The sequence below is a fragment of the Phalacrocorax carbo genome, chromosome 20 (genome assembly GCF_963921805.1).
Source record: "Phalacrocorax carbo chromosome 20, bPhaCar2.1, whole genome shotgun sequence".
NCBI classification, from domain to species: domain Eukaryota; kingdom Metazoa; phylum Chordata; class Aves; order Suliformes; family Phalacrocoracidae; genus Phalacrocorax; species Phalacrocorax carbo.
In genome coordinates, this window is record NC_087532.1 from 3,327,899 (window position 1) to 3,348,595 (window position 20,697).

The 20,697-nt window shown below is 42.5% G+C and overlaps 1 protein-coding gene across 2 annotated transcripts in view; it reads left to right on the plus strand.

The window, feature by feature from the left end:
* The window catches only part of DVL1 (dishevelled segment polarity protein 1), a 104,416-nt gene that overhangs the window by 63,017 nt on the left and 20,702 nt on the right, over positions 1–20,697 (plus strand). For both annotated transcript variants that reach the window (XM_064470298.1, XM_064470299.1), the window contains exons 5-6: positions 13,198–13,336; positions 20,040–20,133. In XM_064470298.1, coding sequence (XP_064326368.1) covers positions 13,198–13,336; positions 20,040–20,133 — 233 coding nt within the window. The remainder of the gene's footprint in view (positions 1–13,197; positions 13,337–20,039; positions 20,134–20,697) is intronic.

Below are 20,697 nucleotides of genomic sequence, written 5' to 3' on the forward strand. Positions count from 1 at the left end.
GTTTCTAATTTTCTTGGTGAAATGTCTGCCAGAGATAGGGAGAAAAATGAGAAGGGATATAGTTTCAAACGAGTTATCACCCTGGATCTTGCTATACTTAAGGGAGAGGACGAACTTTTACCGTTTTTAATCTGCCCTGTGCCAACACCTATGTCATGGTTTTAGCTGGGATAGAGTTAATTTTGTTCACTGCAGCTGGCCCAGTGCTGTGCTTTGGACTTAGTATGAAAACAATGTCGATAACACACTGATGTTTTCATAGTTGCTGGGTAGCGCTTGTACTAGTCAAGGACATTTCCAGCTTCCCAGGCTCTGCCAGGTGCACAAGAAGCCGGGAGGGGAGGGGGCGCAGCCAGGAGAGCAAATTCAAACTGGCCAAAAGGATATTCCAGATCATGTAACGTCATGCCCAGTGTGTGACCTGGGGGGAGCTGGCCGGGGGAGGGAGGCAGCAATCGCGGCTCGGGGACGGGCAGCATCGGTCGGCGGGTGGTGAGCGGTTGTATTGTTTGTGTTTCTGTTTTTTTTTTTTTCATTTTTTTCCTTTTTCATTTTATTATATTGTCATTATTCTTATTATTATCATAATCATTATTATAATTATTTTTTATTGTAATTATTAAACTGTTCTTATCTCAACCCACAAGTTTGGTTTTTTGTGCTTTTGCTCTTCCGATTCTCTTCCCTGTCCCACAGGGGTGGGGGCGAGCAAGCGGCTGCGGGGTGTTTAGTTGCCGACTGAGGCCGAACCACGACAGCCTAGCAGCCTGTCTCTGGCAGCACCATACAGCTGATGGCGTCAGGGAACAGAAGTGACCCAGCTGGGCCAATTCTGCCTATCATGAGTTTTCCTGTCACATGGAGAATGGGAGGAAGGCTAGCCAGAGGGACAGATATCAATGCATCTGTAGGTTCCTTCCTCACCTGCTGTGGATGTCCAAACACACAACATCAGCAGAGCCCGCTCCCAGCCTCCTCAGCCGTGGAATGCTCTTGCTTTTGTTGTTGGCCCTTTCATCACTTAAGCACCTGCTTTACTTCAAGGAAGCATGCTGAAATCCAAGTGATTTTGGTCAACCTCAGTTATGTAGCTGAAGTACGTGCTCACATTCTGTGTTGAACTGAATGCCTTATAGCTGCTAGGGGAAGCTGCCTCCTGGGCGTTGCTCCTGGTCCTCACTTACAGCTGTGTGAGGTCTAGGGGAAGCTTTACGCTTACGTCATTCCTCTGCGCAGCTTTGGTTATTTGTGCGCAACCCGTCACCTGTAGCAAGAGCACTTGTTTATAGGGTCTTCAACTTTTCATCTTACTGTGTTCCTTCAGTACTTTTTAGTAGACCATTCTTTGCTAATGGGAACCGGGCGGTGTATGATGTATATGCAGAGCACGTGCTCAATTCTCATCCACAGATGCTCAGTAAAGCTGGGAAAACAAGCAGAGATGTATTTTTTTTTCCAGGGGATTGCCTAGGTTTAAATTTGCTGTATTATTCTCCTGCTTCAGGCATGAGGTTTCACACCAAGAGTGCAAGTGGAAAGAGGTTTTGCTTTGATACTGCCGTTGTGCTCTTAGTGAGGTTAATAAAGTGACCTAGCTGAGAAAGATGAGCTCTGTCAGCTAAGCGTGGATTCAGTTACCTTCTCTGTATGTGTATGTATATGTAGGTATAATGATGATTATATTATGGAGGCTACATATGCAGGGAAATGATTTTTTTTTTTTTGAGAGAGAGACTTTGTGTCCAAAGGGGCTTTTGTATGAATTGGGGGATACGTCTTTTGCTGATCACCTTTCACACTAACTAGTAGCAAATCTATCCCTGGCATTAGCTTCATATAAAATTAGTCTGAGAGAGTTGAGCTGTCAGTATTTCAGAGCTCCATTTTCTCTCTTAAAGCAACAAAAGTCCGTGTTGCTTTGGAAAGTTGACAAAGTCCTTTTAAGTGAAAGTAGAGTGAGGATCTTAATTAGAAACATGGGAGGTCTGCCCTGCACATGTTCTTGGGCCCCCTCGCTGTCTAGAACAAAGCTCCCATTCCAGTTTCCTGAGGAGGAGTGGGAAAGGGGATTGTGGAAGCTCTAATTAGGGAGGTAATTAAGGCACAAATTTTCTTTGGCTTTGGAGAATGTTTTATAGCTACTGCTCGGTTTCTGACAAGTCTGCAGATGTCAAGTGTCGGCAGTGGTGTTTCAACACTGGGTTTGCTGTGGGGTGAACGTAACTGTTGTGCAGCCAGCTGAAAAACGCCGGATAATGTGCACAAACCTGTGCTTTGAAAAGCTCTTAATGTGGGCGCGCTTGTACGTCCCCAACTGTTTGGGACGAGGAGCTGTTGCAGATTTCTAGTCACTGCTGCAGTGTATGTGTTCTTTGCCGTAGTGTGTGCCAGGGAATCTGAACAAAACAAGCTGGGACTACAAAACAATTGCAATGGGAACTTGAACAGTGGTAGCTGAAAATATAGTTCTTCTCAGTAATTGTTGCTCTTTAAAGATGCTGTCGTGTATAATCGACTATGAGGTGGTTGGTGAGCCCCTGAAGTGACCGGGCGGCTGTGCAGGGATCCTGGCGGTGTAGGACCGTGTGCCTGTGAGAGCAGGGGTTCTGTTACCGGTTGTAATCTGTCCTCTGTCGATGCCTGGAAGCCTTTCTCTGGTGGCGCTGTAGAACGATCAAGGGTAAGGGTTTAAGGGTTCCAAAGAACTTCAGTCACGAGGCAAGCCAAGGTGTACGCGTACAGCGCGCAGATGGGTACAAGCTAAAACGTGAGTGGACAATGTAATAGTCATCATTCTGCCCTCCTTACATAGCAGAGCCCCTGACCCTTGCGCCCCGCCGTGAGCTGCACAGATGGGCTGGCGAGTCTCCGCTGAAAAAGTGGTAACATGTTTCCTGTTAATAATTGGTAAAGACTTTCTGCATTGGTGGGGACTGGAAGCTCTGTTGTTTTCACTCGTAACTGGGAGCTTGGCTGTGACTTCTTCCCGAGATGCTCTCACCTTTGTTCTCTGCGGTGTCACGGAACCCTCTTTATAGCTACTCTTTCCCGCTTTCAGGGATAATTTGATTGAGTACTTTGATGTGCTTTTGTCCCTCAGGCAGGGCCTACTCTGCTGTTGATAAAAGTCAAGGAGGGCATATTTTAACCTCGTAGGCTATGCTTTATTCTAATCTCTGTGACACATGGAAAGGCTTTTGTCAGACAGTCATAATGAACTCACTCATCCTCTAACGAAGAAACAGGAGCAGGGGGTCAACAGGGTAGAAAGTCCCTGGTTATTAGTGAACCAGAGCAGAGAACGAGTCTTGTTTAGACTAAGGACTTGGATACCTGGGAGTATTTTATGAATAAAACCCTAATAACATGGTTTGTGAAAGTACTCACTCAATGATAATAGTTCCCAACCCCACCCCCAGACAATGTTGGCTAAATTAGAAAAATTTAGAAAAGGGAATTTTAATTGGGGAGAGAGATTACAAAAACTTTATGGATTTAAATGCACACATAATTACACAGGAAACCTATCCTGTGAATTCAAGGCTGCCTGGCGCTGTTTGGGAGGTATAAAACATTGTTAAAACTGAGGGGTCTTTGCTTCCTCTCTATATTAGAGCAGTGTATAGGAGCTTTTCTACAAAAGAAGATCTAGCTCAAACAGAAAATGTGACGTTGAACCCATTTTTTGCATTTAAAATTTAACACAGAAGCTTTAGCTGGAAGAAGGAAAGGGAAAAAAATGTAAATGGGAGGCATTATTAGTATAGTGAGCTCTTCTGATCTAGTATATAAACCGGGGGTGTTTTCGTTGGAATATCTAGAAATATGGAAGTTGATCTCAACTATCGGTGCCTCTTCAGCTCCGCAAAATGAGACTGAAAGCCCTTTACCTCATATCTGTTCACCCTTTCCAGCTGTGCAGCGGCTTTTAGAGAAACAAAGAAGTGAACCTTTTGCAGTGCTCAAAGAATAATTCCCTTCCAGTTTTGGTTTATATTGAACGATATGAGAAGAGCTATAAATCGAAGTTTTAATTTTACGCAGGTAGGCCAACACACGGCTAATCAGAAGCCTTTGAAAATACATATTTGTATAATAAATATATTTAATTATAATAATAATAGTGTGGTTATATTTGATAAAATAAGTCACTACAGAAAAGAGTAAAAGAGGAAAAGGGAGGGAGGCTGCATTTAGATATGTTTTTTTCCTCTGTTGGGGTCTTTCCTTTGCATCTCCAGATTGGGACCGAGTTTGGTTGCCTGGACGTCACACGCAGGCACAGATTTAAAGTCCTTTTCCTTCTGTAGCTCTGTGTTAGTGTTTTGCCGGTTGCTTTGGCTGGTTGGAATGGGCTTATAGGTGCCAAGGAATTTCTGCCGATGTGGTGTTCAGACCTGGCGGCAGCGCTCCGGGTGAAGCCCTGCTGCAGGCAGCAAAATCACAGCTCAGATTGAGTCACAGCAGATAGACAAAATATATATACCTTACTGCCACCCTTCATCCATCTCTACTCGTCGTGCCTTTCACTTTCTTCATACCTAATGCTTGTGAAGAATCCAAGGACCCTGTAAAATACCATATAAATCTGTCTTGTCTCCTAAGTGGTGTATGATGCCTGCTGCTGTAATCTGATTTCCCTGGCTGTGCTTTACACATGAGAAATCTGCTTTCCTTCCCCATTAGAAGACAGGGATGGGAGGGGACAAAGTTTTTGTTTTTTATTCTTTCTGGTGGGTCTCCTGGACCTACAAGACAACCCTAATACACACGCTTTGTGGTTTCTTTGTATACTGGAAACGTAATACCCTGCAACTTATCAGTTGAGGTAACACAGGAGCCCGCAGATGCGACCCCCACGGCCTTCTCTGGCCACAGCGGGCTTGCGGAGCCTGAGGCCGCTGGTAGGAACCGCCTTCTGCGCCCGGGGAAGGTGGGGACTGAAAGGGATGGCAGAAAACTGGGCTGATGCTGCCCGGCGGTGGGAGAAAGTGTTCTGATGGGCAGGTGGATCAAGGGGTTTTTCTGTAAGGCTGAAGATGACTGAATTCTGTGGGAGAGACGGGGCCGGGGAGAGGGAAAGAAGATTACTTTGACATTAGGGACGGTGAACTTTTCCAGAAGCGAAGGTACACTTTCAGAATGCTATTCCCTATGAAGCATTAAGACTTTGTAGAGACTTGTTATAAACACTCATTCGTTCAAGGTAATCCGTAACACTGGGATAGTCTGAGTCAGACGACAAAATGACCTGGATGATGTTAGAGAACATTTACTTTTTGAAGAGCTCAGGTCAAAATCTTGAACAAATATGATGAATCTGTTGTAAATTTAGCATTTGAGCTACCAATTTAGCATCTGTGGTAACACCACACGAGAATGCTGAGACCATTGTAATATTAAACCTCGCTGCAATCAATGACACGAAAAGCAAACACTAATTTACACTAAGTATCATAATCTTGCATTTGTCTTAATTTCTTAGGCTTGTGAGGAACAAATGGCAAGAAAGGCTAATAAAAAACTCTCAGGGAAATGGTGAGGTGAAAAGGTTTATGACATGATTGTAATATCACTTGGAAGGATCATCTTTTTAAATGTTCTATCTTAACAAATTAATGCCATATTCTGTTTCTTTTGTGCTTGTCCTGAAGACCCAGTGAAGGAACGTGAAATTGTTTCTGAAATATTTGAATGACTGAGCCTTGAGAGCAGCTGAGCTATTGCAATCCTTGTTAAATTGCACAGAAGCTGCAAATGTTCAGTTTCTGAAGCTTTTGTGCTTTTGTAAGAAGTTAATAATTCAACAAGCGCTGCTCCTGTGCTGCAGCGTTGAAGTACACACTAGTAATGCCGGGGCATGTGGTTTGAGAGAGTATTTGAGGTACAGAAACCAAAGTTCTATCAGTTGTAAATCAACCAGAGATTTCTCCAGAATAAACAGAAACCTCTGCTTGATACCAAGGCACGGTCCATCCCTGATTCTAAGTGAAGACCTTAAAATGCATGTCTCAGTGAACCTCAGCTAGACATGAGCACGTACGTGTATGAGATCCAACGTTTGTTTCTGTAGCGTGGCTGTGGTTTGCCGTGTGCCGAACTTTGATTTTGTGAAACTTGTCTACAGTTTGTGAAACGTGTCTGCGTTACCATTTTTAATGGTGATGCCCCTATTTAGGCCTTGCGCACTTCTATGGTGTTGTGCTTTAAGTGGTTTGTGTCCTGACAGAACAATCTGTCTTCTTCAGGCTTCTCTAGAACAAGTGGAGTTGCTCCATCATCGGCATTTATATCAGGTTCAAGCTGAGAAACCTCTTAACTTAAGGTTAAGCTTAAACTGAAGCTTATCTCTTGGTAAAGACACTAACAGAAGTACATGGAATTTAATGATGAGAAACAAATGTACGTGTTTGGGATTTTTTTATTCTTGTGTGAAAAATGCCTTCACCTCTGTCTCCAAAGAAGAGAAGTTTTGTGAGAGGCTGGAAAACTGTGTATTTAGAGCTGAGATACGGTTCTGTAATACATTAAAATAAGGGATAATTCAAAAGAAGCCCCAAATCAGTATAATCTCTAGTAACCTGACTATATTCTAAAAAGTAATTATTCAAATTCCAAAGGTCTATTTGTGTGTGGTTTATTGGGATAAAGAGAGCTCTGTCATGTTACAGGACCCCATTAAAAATGTGGCTATAAAAGTATTTGGATTTTCAGATCTGATCCTGCAGATGTGATTACTAGGCGTAGTGTGGAAATGGCAGTGGCAGACGGCAAAGCCAATACAAATGATTTTTGTTCTATTTCCCCAGTCCTTCAAGATACACTGCTTACCAGATGTGCTGCCTCTTGGGCACAGGCTTCCTTGGGATTGTGTCATGGAGGAAGAGCGTGCAAAAATATATATATTTTTCATAATCTTTGAGTCTTCAGGAATGGAATTTTCCAGTGTCCCAGCAGGAGCCCTGACCTGGCTCTTTTCCTCTCTCACTGTGCATGAAAAATAACCACTTGTGGGAAGCTCCGTGTACATCTGGATATGTTTGTTGGACTTGGGCGGAGCGATAGTCACAGTGCACAGTGGGGATTTCCTTGAGCGGGCACAGCGTGGGCAGGGAAATGGTCACTCCCACGTTTTTGAAGTGTTTTGGTAGGAGCCACAGCAGGAGAGGCAACAGGAGCCGCGATCACAGGCACGTTCCCCTCTGAGATCCGCTCCCCGTAGGAGATATTGTCACCAGTGGTGTCACCACCTGAGGAGGCCATTGGAACCAGTCAGATGCTGTCCAGAAGCACAGCTCCGCACGTATCGCTGTAGGTATTAATGTTCATTTCAACTGAAGTTTCTAAGCAGTCAGTGCCCTTATTTTGTGCAGGGAAACTGAGGCCCTCAGTATAAAAATGAGGTAATGCACACTGGTTCTAAAGGGTACGTGAAAGTTTGGGTGGTGATTATTGGGTTTGGGGAGTTTATGTCCATGCTAATGTATTGCAGCATTGATAAAATCCTCAGCTGGGTTCTCCCCAGTCTCTTAAATTTGGATCCTGCCATATTGGACCCATTGCTCTTGAGTGTTCCTTGGGATTCATAGGCTGCAGCACTGACCCTGTCCTTAATGTCTTGGGCATAAGCTCTGTTACCTTCGCACAGAAATGGGACCTTGCATCTCTCTTGCCTGAGGCCCTCAGGGCTGTCGTTGGCATTGTAGACTCTGGGGTGAATTTTATGGCACAGCTTGCAGCGTTCCAGCCACGTGAGCCCTCAGAATTAATAGTGCATCCCTTCAGGGACAGCCAGTCATCCAGACATAGCTCATATACAGGCCATGGCATGGTATCAAACTGCAATTTCTTTATTCTTTAGTTAACACAGAAAATATGCAGGCTGAGGTGAAAATATGTATGGATGCCATTTCCATGCCTTGACTTCCTCTGTGTTTCTGATTGTTCTGATGCTGGAAAATCCTTAGTAAGCACAAAGCATCGCTTGTCTTAAACGTTCTCTGTTACTTTAGTTGAAAAGCAAATGAAAGTTCAGTGTTTTCCCTGTCAAATGCAGGTGTGTCTCAGTGTATCAGAGGTACTGCTGCTTCACTGAGCAATGGAGTGCTAAAGAAAATACTCCGCTGGCGTGCTTTTGCACAGCATGTTTGAGGCAGCCTTCAGCTGGTTAAAAATTCTGTCTGGTCCTAAAACTGTCCTCTGTGTGAAAGTTCTCCCCTGAGAACTAGAAATCATAGAGCTTTGATGTGGGCCCTTAATTCTTCATGATGGTTATGAACTGATCAGGTTTGTGTGCGGGATAAATTATTTCAGCTCCTGTCAGTAATTACATAAACTGTAAAATAATCACAGTATGTTATCTGTGCCTGCTGTGCTGTAATCCTTCATTTATCTTAGGCCAAGCAGGAGAGGAAGAGCATTTCGTACAAGAAATGCTGATTAAGAACAACACAGTAGAGTCAGAAAGCTTGTATTTGAGCCCAGTTAGAGCTGGGTGACATCTGAATTATTCTTCAGTGCCATAGATAGGAAGTTAAATTTTGAAGGAAGCTTGCTTGGAGACAGCATGAGAATGGTCTTTCAGGCTGATAGCAGGAAGCAAATTCAGATTTGGAGCTGGGAAGTTTCTTACTGGTAATAAAACAACACGCAACTGCTGACTGTGGTGTCCGGTGGTTAGAGACATGGAAAACACATCAGCTGAGTTACAGGGTTTTGTCTATTGAAGGTACTGGGGAAATGACTCTGAATGGCAAATGCAATAAAATAGCAATCTGCTTATAGAGTTTTTAAGGACAAAAATCTTCTGAATAAAGAACGCACGATGGATGAGATGTGGCACTGTGGAACATGTCCTGGTTTCCCAGCAGTCCTCACTGCCAGGTGCAACTGGTCTGGGAGAGAGCTTGGAGATTGCAGTCTGCAGGTATCTACCTTTAACGCTCCCTAATTCATCCCATGCGGAATTCTCAGCAGAGAAGTGAATGCAGGATGGAATTTTATAGTGGAAAAGGTCCACAAGAGTGAAAGCTTTTAGACCACCCACTTGGAATGAAATGAAGAATCTGTACTGTCTAATAATCATGACCTGCAATGGGAGAGGCAGGACTGGGTGACTTCTAGGGGGCACCTGAGACAACCCACCTATTGATGGCCACAGGCTCCCTCCCTCCCTCCTGAGCTGCACGAACAGGCTAGTTTTGCAGAGGATTACAAAATCATGCTGGCACCTTTTTTTCTGGGCTGTATGCTTAATAATAATCAAAGCCAGATGTAAATAAAGTAGCTCTGATGAGAGAAGGATGCTGCCCAAATTTGCTTCCTATTTATACCAGTTAAATGTGGATAAAATCTAGGGCATTGTTTTCTGTTATCTACTGCGCACCCAGTCAGAGCTGGGAAAGCCCCTCTGACAGGGGCTTGTTTTAAATATCAGGGCTCTGTTTAATGTCAGCTTCTCCAAGTGAAATCAGCATTATCACCCAACACTGATGCGATTACTTCTATAAGTTGCAAGTGATGAATAGTAGAGGAAGGCAGAAAAAAACAAGCACAGTAATAAAAAAGAAGGGATTTTTCAAGTGGAGAAACATAAATCAGTTTTCTCCATGGCTAATGTTTTGAATTCCATCTGTTCTAGCTTTTATACTGCTCCTGTGCAAAAAAATAGAAATCTAAAACAGATTTGTTGTAAATTGAGCACCAGCTGAGATTTGCTGTCACTTCCTATGTCATTTCCTGTTGAAGTTGGAAGGGAAACGTCAGTGGAAGCAAGAGTCTCGAATAATCAGCAGCCAATTTGAAGTTGTTTGGGGCGGTATTGGATTTGCATTTGATGAGAGTCTCTGTCCGTCATAACTCAGAATCGTGATCACTTTGCCACAAACCACTGGAGGAACATCACCACCCTTTCGGGGCTGTCATTCCCTCTTCAGGAAAACTGCGCAGAGCTTGGAAGGGTGATGGTGTTGCATGTGTTCTGCTAGTCCAACGTGCTGATTTGGTGGTGGTGGTGATATTCTCGCAAGCCAACAATTGCGCCTGAAATTAGGTTTAAAGGTGAAGTGTGTTGAGAAGGCAGACAAGGGGGTCATGTGATCAGAGTACGGAATGCTTTACTTCCTTGCAAATTATCTGGCTGCTAGATAGCCGGTGTCAATTGTTAGCTGTTCCAGTACTGTTTCCAGTGAATGCATATTGGGTTATGCCATCTGTTGGAATAAGAGGCTTTAATTCACTCCAAAGTTTCTGATGTTTCGCTGTGTAGAAGCAAAGAATAAATGGACAAGGTGGCTGGGCTTGGTTTTATACTTAAACTGAGGCGGAAGAGGTTGAGTTGAATTTGTCCAGTGCTGTGATTAGCATCTAGGTTTCCAGATCCAGTGAAATATTTTGAACTCCAGGCTGTGCTATATAAAGACTTAAAAAATGAATTTGTAGCACAAGAAAAGAAGGCACTTAATTGTTCCAGTCTGTGACGTTCTCCTTAGTCTTAAAAGTCAGAACTCTTGACTGTCTAAAGCCTATTAATTTGTTGAAAAGTGCTGTTTTCTCAGCTTTAGAGTCTGGATGTCTTTTCCCTTCTTCTTTTTTCCCATTTTTGTTATGGATAAAAGCAACTTTGAAAGAATTGGGTTTTTTTTAAAGCCTGGAGGAGTAGCTGGGGTTGACCATTCAGGGACTCTGTAGATTGGATTACCTGACCTTGACTCTCAATGGTCAAAGCTGCCTGTTCCCGATGAGAAGAAACAATATAGTCTAGACCTCCTCAGTAACGATGCCATAAACAGCTGTATCGGTTTCTACGCTACCTGGATGAGATATTCCCTCTAAGCTGTTAGTGCCAGCTTAGAAGTAGTAAAATTTGGCCAGGCTCTGCATTTCTTTTTATCTGTATACATCTGGCCTATGCAGGCATAATTGGCTCCTGTTTAAATTTTAGTTTAAAGGCAGAGTTAGGAGATTATTTGAGTGTGGATGTGGGATTCCTGAAGGTGCTTTATTTTCAGCTAATCATCTGTGCTACCAAAAGAAGCACATTAATGGTAATTTTCCAGTCTATATGAGACTGCAGAGTTTGAGGAAACCGATGAACACTCGTTTATGCAGACAGAGCTGAAACTTCAGGCCTTTAAATGCTTTCTTCCCACTGTGTCTACGGAGAGTTGTAATTCTGAAGTCTTGAGTTGCTGTTGACGAGCTGATTAACGTTTTTTCAGCGAGATGGAGTGTTACCACCCAGTACTGGCAGCTCACTAAGGTAGCTGCCATGACCAAATTACGGGAGGAGAGGCTTTCTTTACTGTAGAATGTGCAGTCTAAAAAGGTCTGGTAAATGCTGTTGTGTGTCCATTTTACGCATGGGGAAGTGAGAGACGGAGTGCTAGGAGTAAGGAGCTCTGGAGGCAGAGCCTGAAAGGGAAACCTGATAAGCTTCATTTTTTTAACACCACATGGCCTTTGACTTCAAGGCAGTTCCTAGAGGACAGCAGTCACTCCCTGGCTCACCATTACTAGTATTGCTAGTTTCAGAAGAGGATTCGAGGCTTGAATAAATGGTAACATCTCAACTGCCCTTCAGCATATGGCAAGATGAAAAACAAGCGTCAGTTCTGAGAAGGGTGATGAAGGGATGCTACTGTTGGGCTTTTCTTCAAACCAAAGCTCGGTGCTATTGCAGGAGGGAAAGTTTTTGCTCTGTGACTTGAAAGAAGATTTGGTCTTCTCGGGTAGCCAGTTTGTTTTCACAGCCGTTTGCTCTGCCTGTAGATGCGTCTAGCAGCTGGGTGATCGAACGGGATATGGAAGTGACATAGCTGGAAAATTTGTTACAGCCTTATGCTTCAATTATGTCACTGTGCAGAAATGAATGATTTAGATATAGGTATAAAAAATTGAGATGAGATCTTGTACACGTATGTCTGTTACCTTTACTGAATCTCTTAAAACCCTTTATGGACATAAATAATTAGGCCCACGTTCCTCAGGCAGGAAGAAAGCTAATAATTTTTTTTTATTTCACTGCTGAGCAGCTCGAAACAGGAGTGAAGGCTAGCCAGAGTGGACTTCACAGCCAGGTATTTAGGGTGGCTCTTGGGTTTTTTCAAACCATGTTACTTTAATAGTCAGCAAGAACTGTTAATTAACTTTCAGCGTGTACAGTTGCAGAGCATCACATATAGTTCCTCCTGCAGACCCTCCTCCTTTGTGAAGGTTTTCTGTTCTGTATTTGAAGAGCAGATCCCTTGGATCTGGGAGGGAGTTGTGAGTTTGGAGAGTGTGTTTTAAAATATCAGTCTGTCTTTTGAACCCTCTTACATTTATTTCTTGACCAAGTGCCTTATCAAGTGGAACCTTTCTTGTTTCAGGGGAAGGAGTGTTCTTGGCAAAATAGAGCACTTACAGGTTATGGATCTTCTAATGAGTGGTCCGTGAAGGGAAGCAGGCAGAGGAAAATCCATAAAATAAATCCATAAAATATCTCTAGAAAAAAATGAATCACTGCTGCCTTCAAGTAATTGGTGTTCTTACTGAGGGGATTGCCTACAGGAATGTTTGTGTGTCTGACAACATTCGCACAGCCAGGGCTTAGTAAGAAATTGTTCTGAAGCATCTTACGCATGTGGAATAGTTAAGCCAGTGTGACTTTTATAGCTGTACTGCCCAGCCAAGAGGGTGTAGGTATGGGGATGAGAACGCGTAGCACAGATCAAGGGAGAGGTGGTTTTATGGGTGAGATATTAATAGGATTCATCAAGGAGTGTTGTTTAACGCTTTCTGTGCTGCTAGGCCTATCCATACAAACTCAAATTGTGTTGTCTCCTGCTTTTTCAAGATACGTACCTTCCTGTTGACATCAACTTTTCATGGCCGCTCTAACTGATGTTCTAATACCGTTATAGTACTTGTTCATGCCTGCTGCTTCTGCCTCGATCCGTTTATGGCTTGCCCGTGAACTGAGCCGTAGACAAATGAAAAAGTGAAGACGAAGGTAGGTAGGCAGGCGGGTCAGCCGGAGCAGTAGGCTTTCCAGCTGTTGGATGAAATCAGGTTCTGCAAAGAACTTGGTTTCAGCGTGAGGATCGTCCTGCAGAGCTGTCTGCAGCTGTCAGTGTGAATGTGGTGCTACTCACAGTGCCAGTTCTTCCTTGCTTTTCCTCTTTGCCAAGTAATACTGCATTGATTTTGTTTTTACAGTCCCTCGGATCAATGGCCATCCGAAAATGGACAGACACCGTGAGCACCCTCCTGGTTATGACAGCTCTTCTACCATGATGAGTAGTGAGCTGGAATCCAGCAGCTTCATTGACTCTGATGATGATGACAACACAAGCAGGTAGGGCATTGGCATAGTGCCTGCGCTGTTAAATACTGTTTGCATCTGTTTCCCACCACTTGACTGTATTTCTGGGCTTTCCTGAAACGTGCTGACCAGTGAGATGAGAAGATTTCTATCTTTTCTTCCCCCCCCCTCCCCCGCCTTTTTTTTTTTTTTTAATTTGTCCTTTCTTTTTTTTCCTGCTACATGTGATTTGAGCACTCAGAATTCGTCAGTAACATCATGTTGTATATAATCCCTGCTCTGAGAAACAAGCTAAGTTATTGGGGTCGCTCTCCAAGCTGCCTAATAGCCACTGTTCCAATTAAGAGAAAAATTCTGTTCCTATTCTTTCATTTTAATAGCAAGAATGATCAAAGCAATGTGAAACTGTCTACCTATTTATAAAGTAATGGTGTGAATATTGTAACAAAATACCTTCAGCATAGATTCCTAATAAGTATGCACTTCACTAAAGCTGCATTGTAGAGGAATTCCTGTGTAATTGCATAGTCTGAGACCTATGAGCAGTACCAGAATTCATCAAAGTTAATGCTATTGCAAAGGCAGGCTGCGATGCCATATATTTATGACTTCTTAATTATTTTTTTTCTTTCTGTGCAGCCAGAGAGAATGTGAATTATTTCTTGCTTTTTGCAAAAAAGGTCTCAATTTCAAGACATCCCTGTTAATCTCTAGAGATATTTTTCTTGTTCCATAAAAGGCTTATAAGCCAATACATTTATCAGATTCTAAATACCTATTTTTAAAGTTGTAACATCAATCAAAACTAATATTGTTCCCTTTTGTGGCTGCAGCGACAGCATTCTCTGAACACAGTCTCTAGAGCTGTTGTTCATGCAAACGAGCTGTGAAAACCCATTACAGATTTCTGTTAATTGTCAGAGAACAAGAAGATTACAGATCTCTGGGGTTCGTAGAGATCTGTAGCTAAAGCAAATAAGGTGCAATGTGATATTATTAAATTCTAGGTAGAATGGAAGCAGCAAAGAACAGCTAGTCCCGGAGATACTTAAACATATGCTATGTTTACAAACAGATTATTGGCTTATTGAACTCAGTGGGTATATTTAGTCTCGCAGTTAGTCATAGCTTAAAAACCTGTTGAAGGACAGCAGTTCCTTCAAAGTCTTGTTTAAGGCTGGGTGTTTCCAAAGGGTTGAAAGGGTAACTAAATGAACATTTAACATTTGGTCCTGAATTGGTTTCAAGAACTTACTTTGCAGTTACTGTGAAGTTGCCAACACCCGAAGATACAGAAAATTAACTTCCTGGATGCTTTGTACTTCACCTAGATATTAATGTGCATAAAGGGTTGGCAAGATCAGAAGTTAACCTGAATGTACTCTAAGCTTTCCGAAAGCCTTTAGGGCTTCTAACCCTCCTTCCCTCCCTAAAAATATCAAGCCCACAAAAACAAAAACAACCCTGCAGCTGATGTTGTTTCTTGTAAATAAATTAATCATTTCCATGGCAGCAAGATATGCAGCAGGGCAGGATTAGCACAGTCAGGGTGGCCACTGAAGCACATTATACCAGACCCAGCTAAATCTTTCTTTATTATTAAAGTAAAGCTTCCTGCGTCTGACCTGAGAAGAAAGAGACTCTTCGAAGCTGCTGCGCAGGCCTTTTCCTTTCTAGACTAGGGCAGAAGCTTTTGGCACACGGAATAGCTGCCAGGCCAGCTAGTCAGGAAGAACAACTAAATGGAATGCTCCAAGGTATGCTGTTGTGCTACAGCGATGATGTTCTCAAGCAGATGAGAGATTGTGCTGGCAGGGAGCTTTCTTTAGAGGCAAACACAGCCAAATAGAAAGGTGAGCATGCTCCAGATCTGCTGGAGACAGCGGCCTGGGGAAAAAGAGGTTGAAGGGGTAAGTTTGTTTAATAACAACTGGTGAACTCTGGTGTCAGAACCTGCATTGGAAAGGAGGTTGTACGTGGTCACTGAGAGGAGAAATCAGATGTAAAGGATGTTACTGTCTCGGAAGTGAAGAGGTTGTAAGGTTGAGGATGCTTTTCTAACAGCGCGGGTTTGCCATTGCTTTATTTGTAACTCGGAGCAGTGCGGCAGAGATGGTTGATTTCCAGTCCGAGGAAGTTCTGTTGCGTCTAGAGAGAAAGAATGATTTTTTGTTTCTGTGAATTAATTTGTTCACAAATATTACAGGGCTGTAGGGAACCCTTCAAGGAGTGCGAGTGCAATCATTCATTTCCTTTGTTTTCAAAGTATGATATAATGGAGCGTTAGTATTCTTTGCAGGGAGTAGGTGGCATCTGGAGTGCAGGTTGATGTAGGGAGCTCCTGGTAAGCTTTACAGTAAGAGTCTTATTTCTGTCCTCTGTTAAGCAAATACAGGTCTAGTAGATACGGTGTCTGTAGCTCTAGGATTATTGTTGGCCTCTAGCAATTAGTGTTCTCAGTTCAATGTAACTGAAATAATTCACTGCAAAAAATTGATTAAGTTTACTTCTCATTTAAGAAATTAACATTAGTTCTTTTTAGACTACATGGGTAAGCTTTCTTTAACAAATTGTTACCTTTTTTCCTTCCTTTGGGGAATGTAGATTGGACAAATTATTATTCTAAAAATCTCTTATGTGGGATTTATTAGACTTTCTGTTAGAAGCGGAGTCAGGGTTTTGGCCAGTAGCTAGTGCAGGAAATTGGTAGTTATGATTCCAGATTTGTTTTTCATCTTTGCAGTTTATTTTTCCCAAAAGCTCAAATCTAGTTTTGCTCATCAAATTGTAATAACTTTTATTCATTTCTGGGGATACTTCAGGGATCAAAATATGATTCCTCATTAGAATACATTTGAGCTGCTATTTAGCATCGCACATAATCCTAGACTATGAGATACGCAGCATTTATGAACGATTTGGCAAGGGTGCATTAAGGCTATGGATTTAAAACACATTACAAGAAGAGATGATGACGTGTACTGTAGCTACATGAACATAGATACACGCTTGACTCCTTGTTAAGAAATGGCAGAGAATGTGAAACCTGACATGTACAAATATGCTTTCACACAGTGGGAGTCTGGCCAAAACAAGCTGTCTTGCCTTCCACTTACGCATAGGTTGACCACGGCAGCTTAAGTCATTGTCCAGCTTCCCCCAAGAAGGGATGAAACAACTGAGTTGAGCGATCTCTCCATTTATGCTTTCTCCCATGTAATAAGTTAAATTTTCTAATATTTAGCTGCGTAGAAGCCAATGTACAAACACACAAAAATGTTTCTGCAGTGCCTTCTGATCATCAATTTTGTGCAAGGCTGCTTTAGCTTAAGTAGTTAGTTCTCTGAAATATTGCCTGTCCCCTTGAATTAAACCTGAACTGAGGCTTTTCTGAGGAACTGATTTCCATTCTTCCAATCTAATGCTGCGTAGAATGAAAAAAAATTCTGCAGAATAGAAGAACTTCTCACATAGTATCATCTGGTAACAGAAGTTCAGAGATTTGCAGCTAAACTCTGGTTTTACTGGTTTAATTTAAAAGAAAAATCCAAAATGTTCACTGCTTACAGAGGAATCTAAACTTTTGGTCACATACTGAAATTGAAAGAAATTTCCAAAGTAGTCTCACCCCCCAGTTGCCCAAGTAAAGAGGGAGGGCAAAAGTGAAGAAGGAACAAGATGCTGGTGTTAGTATAAGGTAACTGTTCACACCTTCATCACCTTGGCTGTGCTCTGTCTGCCTTTCTGCGGTGTACTTAGACTTCTCTTCTTTTTTTCCAGTCCATCTTTTTAGACCCATCCTGATATATCTCTCTTTAGAGAGTAGTGAAAGCATTTTTGTGTCCTGTACTTGTTGGTAGAGAGCAATTCTGTTTTCTAGCGATACTTAGTGATGGTAAAAGGTAATTTTGGCCAGTCCAATATTAGAAAATGAGACTAAAAGCTGTTTTTTTGAGCAACACCATGTTTATGTGCTCTAGAGCAGGAGGAAGAAATTGGCATAGCCAGTCAACCTTGGCAGTCAGCAGCTCTTTTGTGCTTACAGAGGATGTATACTAACATACATTGGAAGGTACTTTTAAGTTGCTTACTTCTTAGGTTGTGAAGTGCCGTGATATAGCACCAGATTACTGTCAAGACTGCTTGAGACAAAGAAATTCAGTGAACTGTCTGCTGAAACTCTACTGTTCCTATTTCTCATTTCCATAACTTGCTATCCAGATAAAACACCCATTGTCTGGAAAGCAGAGGAGGAACTTGGACACTGGGTGAATCCCCATCGTGATCTCCTCCTGCAGGCAGGTGTGGCCTTCAGTATAGTTTTTCTCCTCATTTTCTTTCTCTGCTGTATGAGCATTGCTAACTTAAAACTGGTTTTTACAGTAGGCAACACGAGCTGGAGGCATTACCCCTTTCAGGGACATAGTAATGGGAAACTGAATAAATGAAATGACATGTATTAATTTAATGAATTCTCTTTATCCACAGTAACCATTAGACGATGCCATTCTAAAAAAGTTGGTGACAGGAAGTACTGCATACTCCTTCAGTGACACACACTGGGATAAAGCCATAAAATACGATATGGGAGTAGGTGAAATATATGTGGAAGCGATAAAAATCAAGTGTCTGGATGCGGTGAATGACTTCGAAGTGTGCTTATAGTAGCCAAAAGGACAGAAAAGATGTTAAGGTTTTGTCCTTTCTGTTACGGACTAGCTCATCGGTCTTCAAAACTAGTGGAAAGTCTTGCCTCATCATCTGAAAGAGCAGGGCTTTCACACCCTTGTGTTCTGTCTGCAGCAGGGAGTAGAGCCTGTGAGCAGAGGGTTTGTCTGCAGGCTGGAGCGCTGAATTCATACTCTAATCAGTGTAAGAAGGGCACTCAGATCTCTCTCATAGCCTTTGAAGGTATCTTGTTGCTTGGCTTGTGTCCATGCAGAAAAGCTCCCCCAGTCTCATCTCTTGCCTCTTTTCTTTCTGCTGCCCTTCTCAAAAAGCAGGCAGGTTCACTGCGATGTGAGCAGCATGCCTTGCCTTTCTCCTGAACTGTTGTGTGCTGGGAAGTTTTGGCTGAATCCTGCTAATGAGATGTTCTGGGAGAGAAGAGGAGGAGAATGAAATGGGAGGGGAAATAGGAAGAGGGATAATACTGGTAGTAAAATGTAAGAAGAGGTTTTGTGTCAATCTTTGTCAGTACTTTCAAGAGCGGAGATTGTCGAACAAGTGCAATTTTGGGAGCCCTGCATCTGACAGACCTCTTTATTCTTCCTGTTGAAAAGGTAAAGCCTCAGAAAACCAGGCACTGTGAGCTGTTTCCACAGACCGAGAATTACCAAATTTTTCATCTCTCTTGAAAATACCACCTCTTGGCTCTTTAAATTAGTTTGCCTTGCTGGGAGGGAAAAAGGAGCGTGTGAGGTTAACATGCCTGAAATAGTTTTGTGAACTCAAAGAGAATGTCAGGAGATTCATACCCTCGGAGCAGTTCCATCATCTGTAATATTCGGTATGTTTGGCTTATAACACACCTACTTTATGCAAGATGGGTTTCCCAGTGTGGTAGGTTGTAATCTCATGACAGCAAGCTCCTTTTTGAAGTTGCTGGTATCAAGTTTTGTTTGAGGTATTCTGGCATTCCTGCATGTGGTTAGAACTTTGAAGACAGGGACATGGAGACTGGGGAAAAAGACCGGCACTGTTTTCTTTGTGGCAGTGCCAGTTCAGTTACTTGTGTTGCACAGGGTTGGTTTTGGTTTTAATCTTGGTTTAATGACGGGGCATTACTTTTTCTTTTTTTGCCATTCTTAACATAATAAATAGAGGAGAACTGTTTCTGTGTTGTTACACTGGTATCTCTGAAATCTAGGCTTTGTTCCAGGCTTCTGAAATTAATTTGGGCAAATCTATTTACGTCTTTCTCTGTCTCAGTCCGCTGTCTGTAAAATGAATGATTAACCTTCCTAACTCTTAGGGGGATCTTACGAATTTATGTGTAGAACTTAGCACATTTAGGTTCTACAAGTTTGAAAAGCCTGAAAAAAAACCCACAACAAAATAAAGCTAACAGAATATGTAAAGAAAAACCATATTCTCTATTCCTGTGTAACTATTTGGTAGTGGCTATTATCAACTGCTACTTTATTTCATTGAATTCAAGCCCCAACGTTAAGTTCCTGTTAATAGGGTAGATAGCAACAGAAGAAAATAACAGAACCATGACAAGACTCACAAAAAATGAATATTAAGAGATTCTCCAGGTTGTCTGTTGTTCTCAGAGCGGAGATTAAAAACATTGTTTAATGTACAGCTGTTCTTACAGTGGGTATTTTTCTTTGATGGGCCTGGAGTCAGGACCACCTTTAAATTAGTGAAAGATGGCTGCCTCTGAGCTTTGGGTGGTTAAATCAGGGTGATACATGCCTGTTGAGATGGCGGTTGCATTCAGTCTTGCTCTCAAAAGAAAGCAAGCCAGTAAGCTGAGCTCTCTAATCCATGCTGTAGTTTAGCTGGTATCTTCTGTGTGCTGCCAGGCAGAGGCTAAGATACAGCGCACGCGGGGATCGACAGCAATTCAGCAGTGATCAGAGCAATACTTTGTAAGCTAGATGGTGGTGTCTATATGATTTACTCTCTCCTGCATTTGTAGGAATCAACCTCTTTTTTTTGTCAGGGTGCAGAGAAATGCAAATGTATCAGCTTTAGAGAGTTGACATTTGCTCTCAATTTCCCTCAGGTTGAGTAGCTCCACTGAGCAAAGTACTTCATCCCGGCTCATACGGAAGCATAAACGCAGGAGGAGGAAACAAAGGATGCGGCAGATTGACAGGGTAAGGTTGGCATCGTCATTTTCCAAGGAAGTGAACTGTGATTTTGAGTGTAGCATGTGAATTAGGAAGGGATCCACAGCAGATCTGTGCCCTGTTGGATTCACTGGAAGGGCTCCCTTTGGCTCCAATCTACCCTGGACTAACTCTCTACCATCTGAAGTTCTGCAGCACTAGAGTCGAGACGCTTTTCCCCCTCTCCCTGTCGTCTTTTACTGTTCAGTGACCACATTTCTTGTTGTCTCTTTCAAGACCAGCCTCTGCAGGAGAACCTCCACTATGCTACTGCTGATGTGGGCAGGGGGTGTCTGGCGTTAGACATCTGATGTATAGAGTGCTGAGACTTGCATTCTGCTGAAAGGAGAGATCTACATTCATAGGAAATCACAAATCTTTTCTCTTGCCTTTTTCTGTGCTAGTCCTATGGTAGCAGAACGAGGATCATCCAAATGACATACTTCTTGAAGTAACTGTTTCATTCTCCTATAAATATCAGTCTTCACAGATTAAAGAATGAGCATGCATCCACTTTATCACAAGAACTGGAGCAATGTTGTAGAAGATATT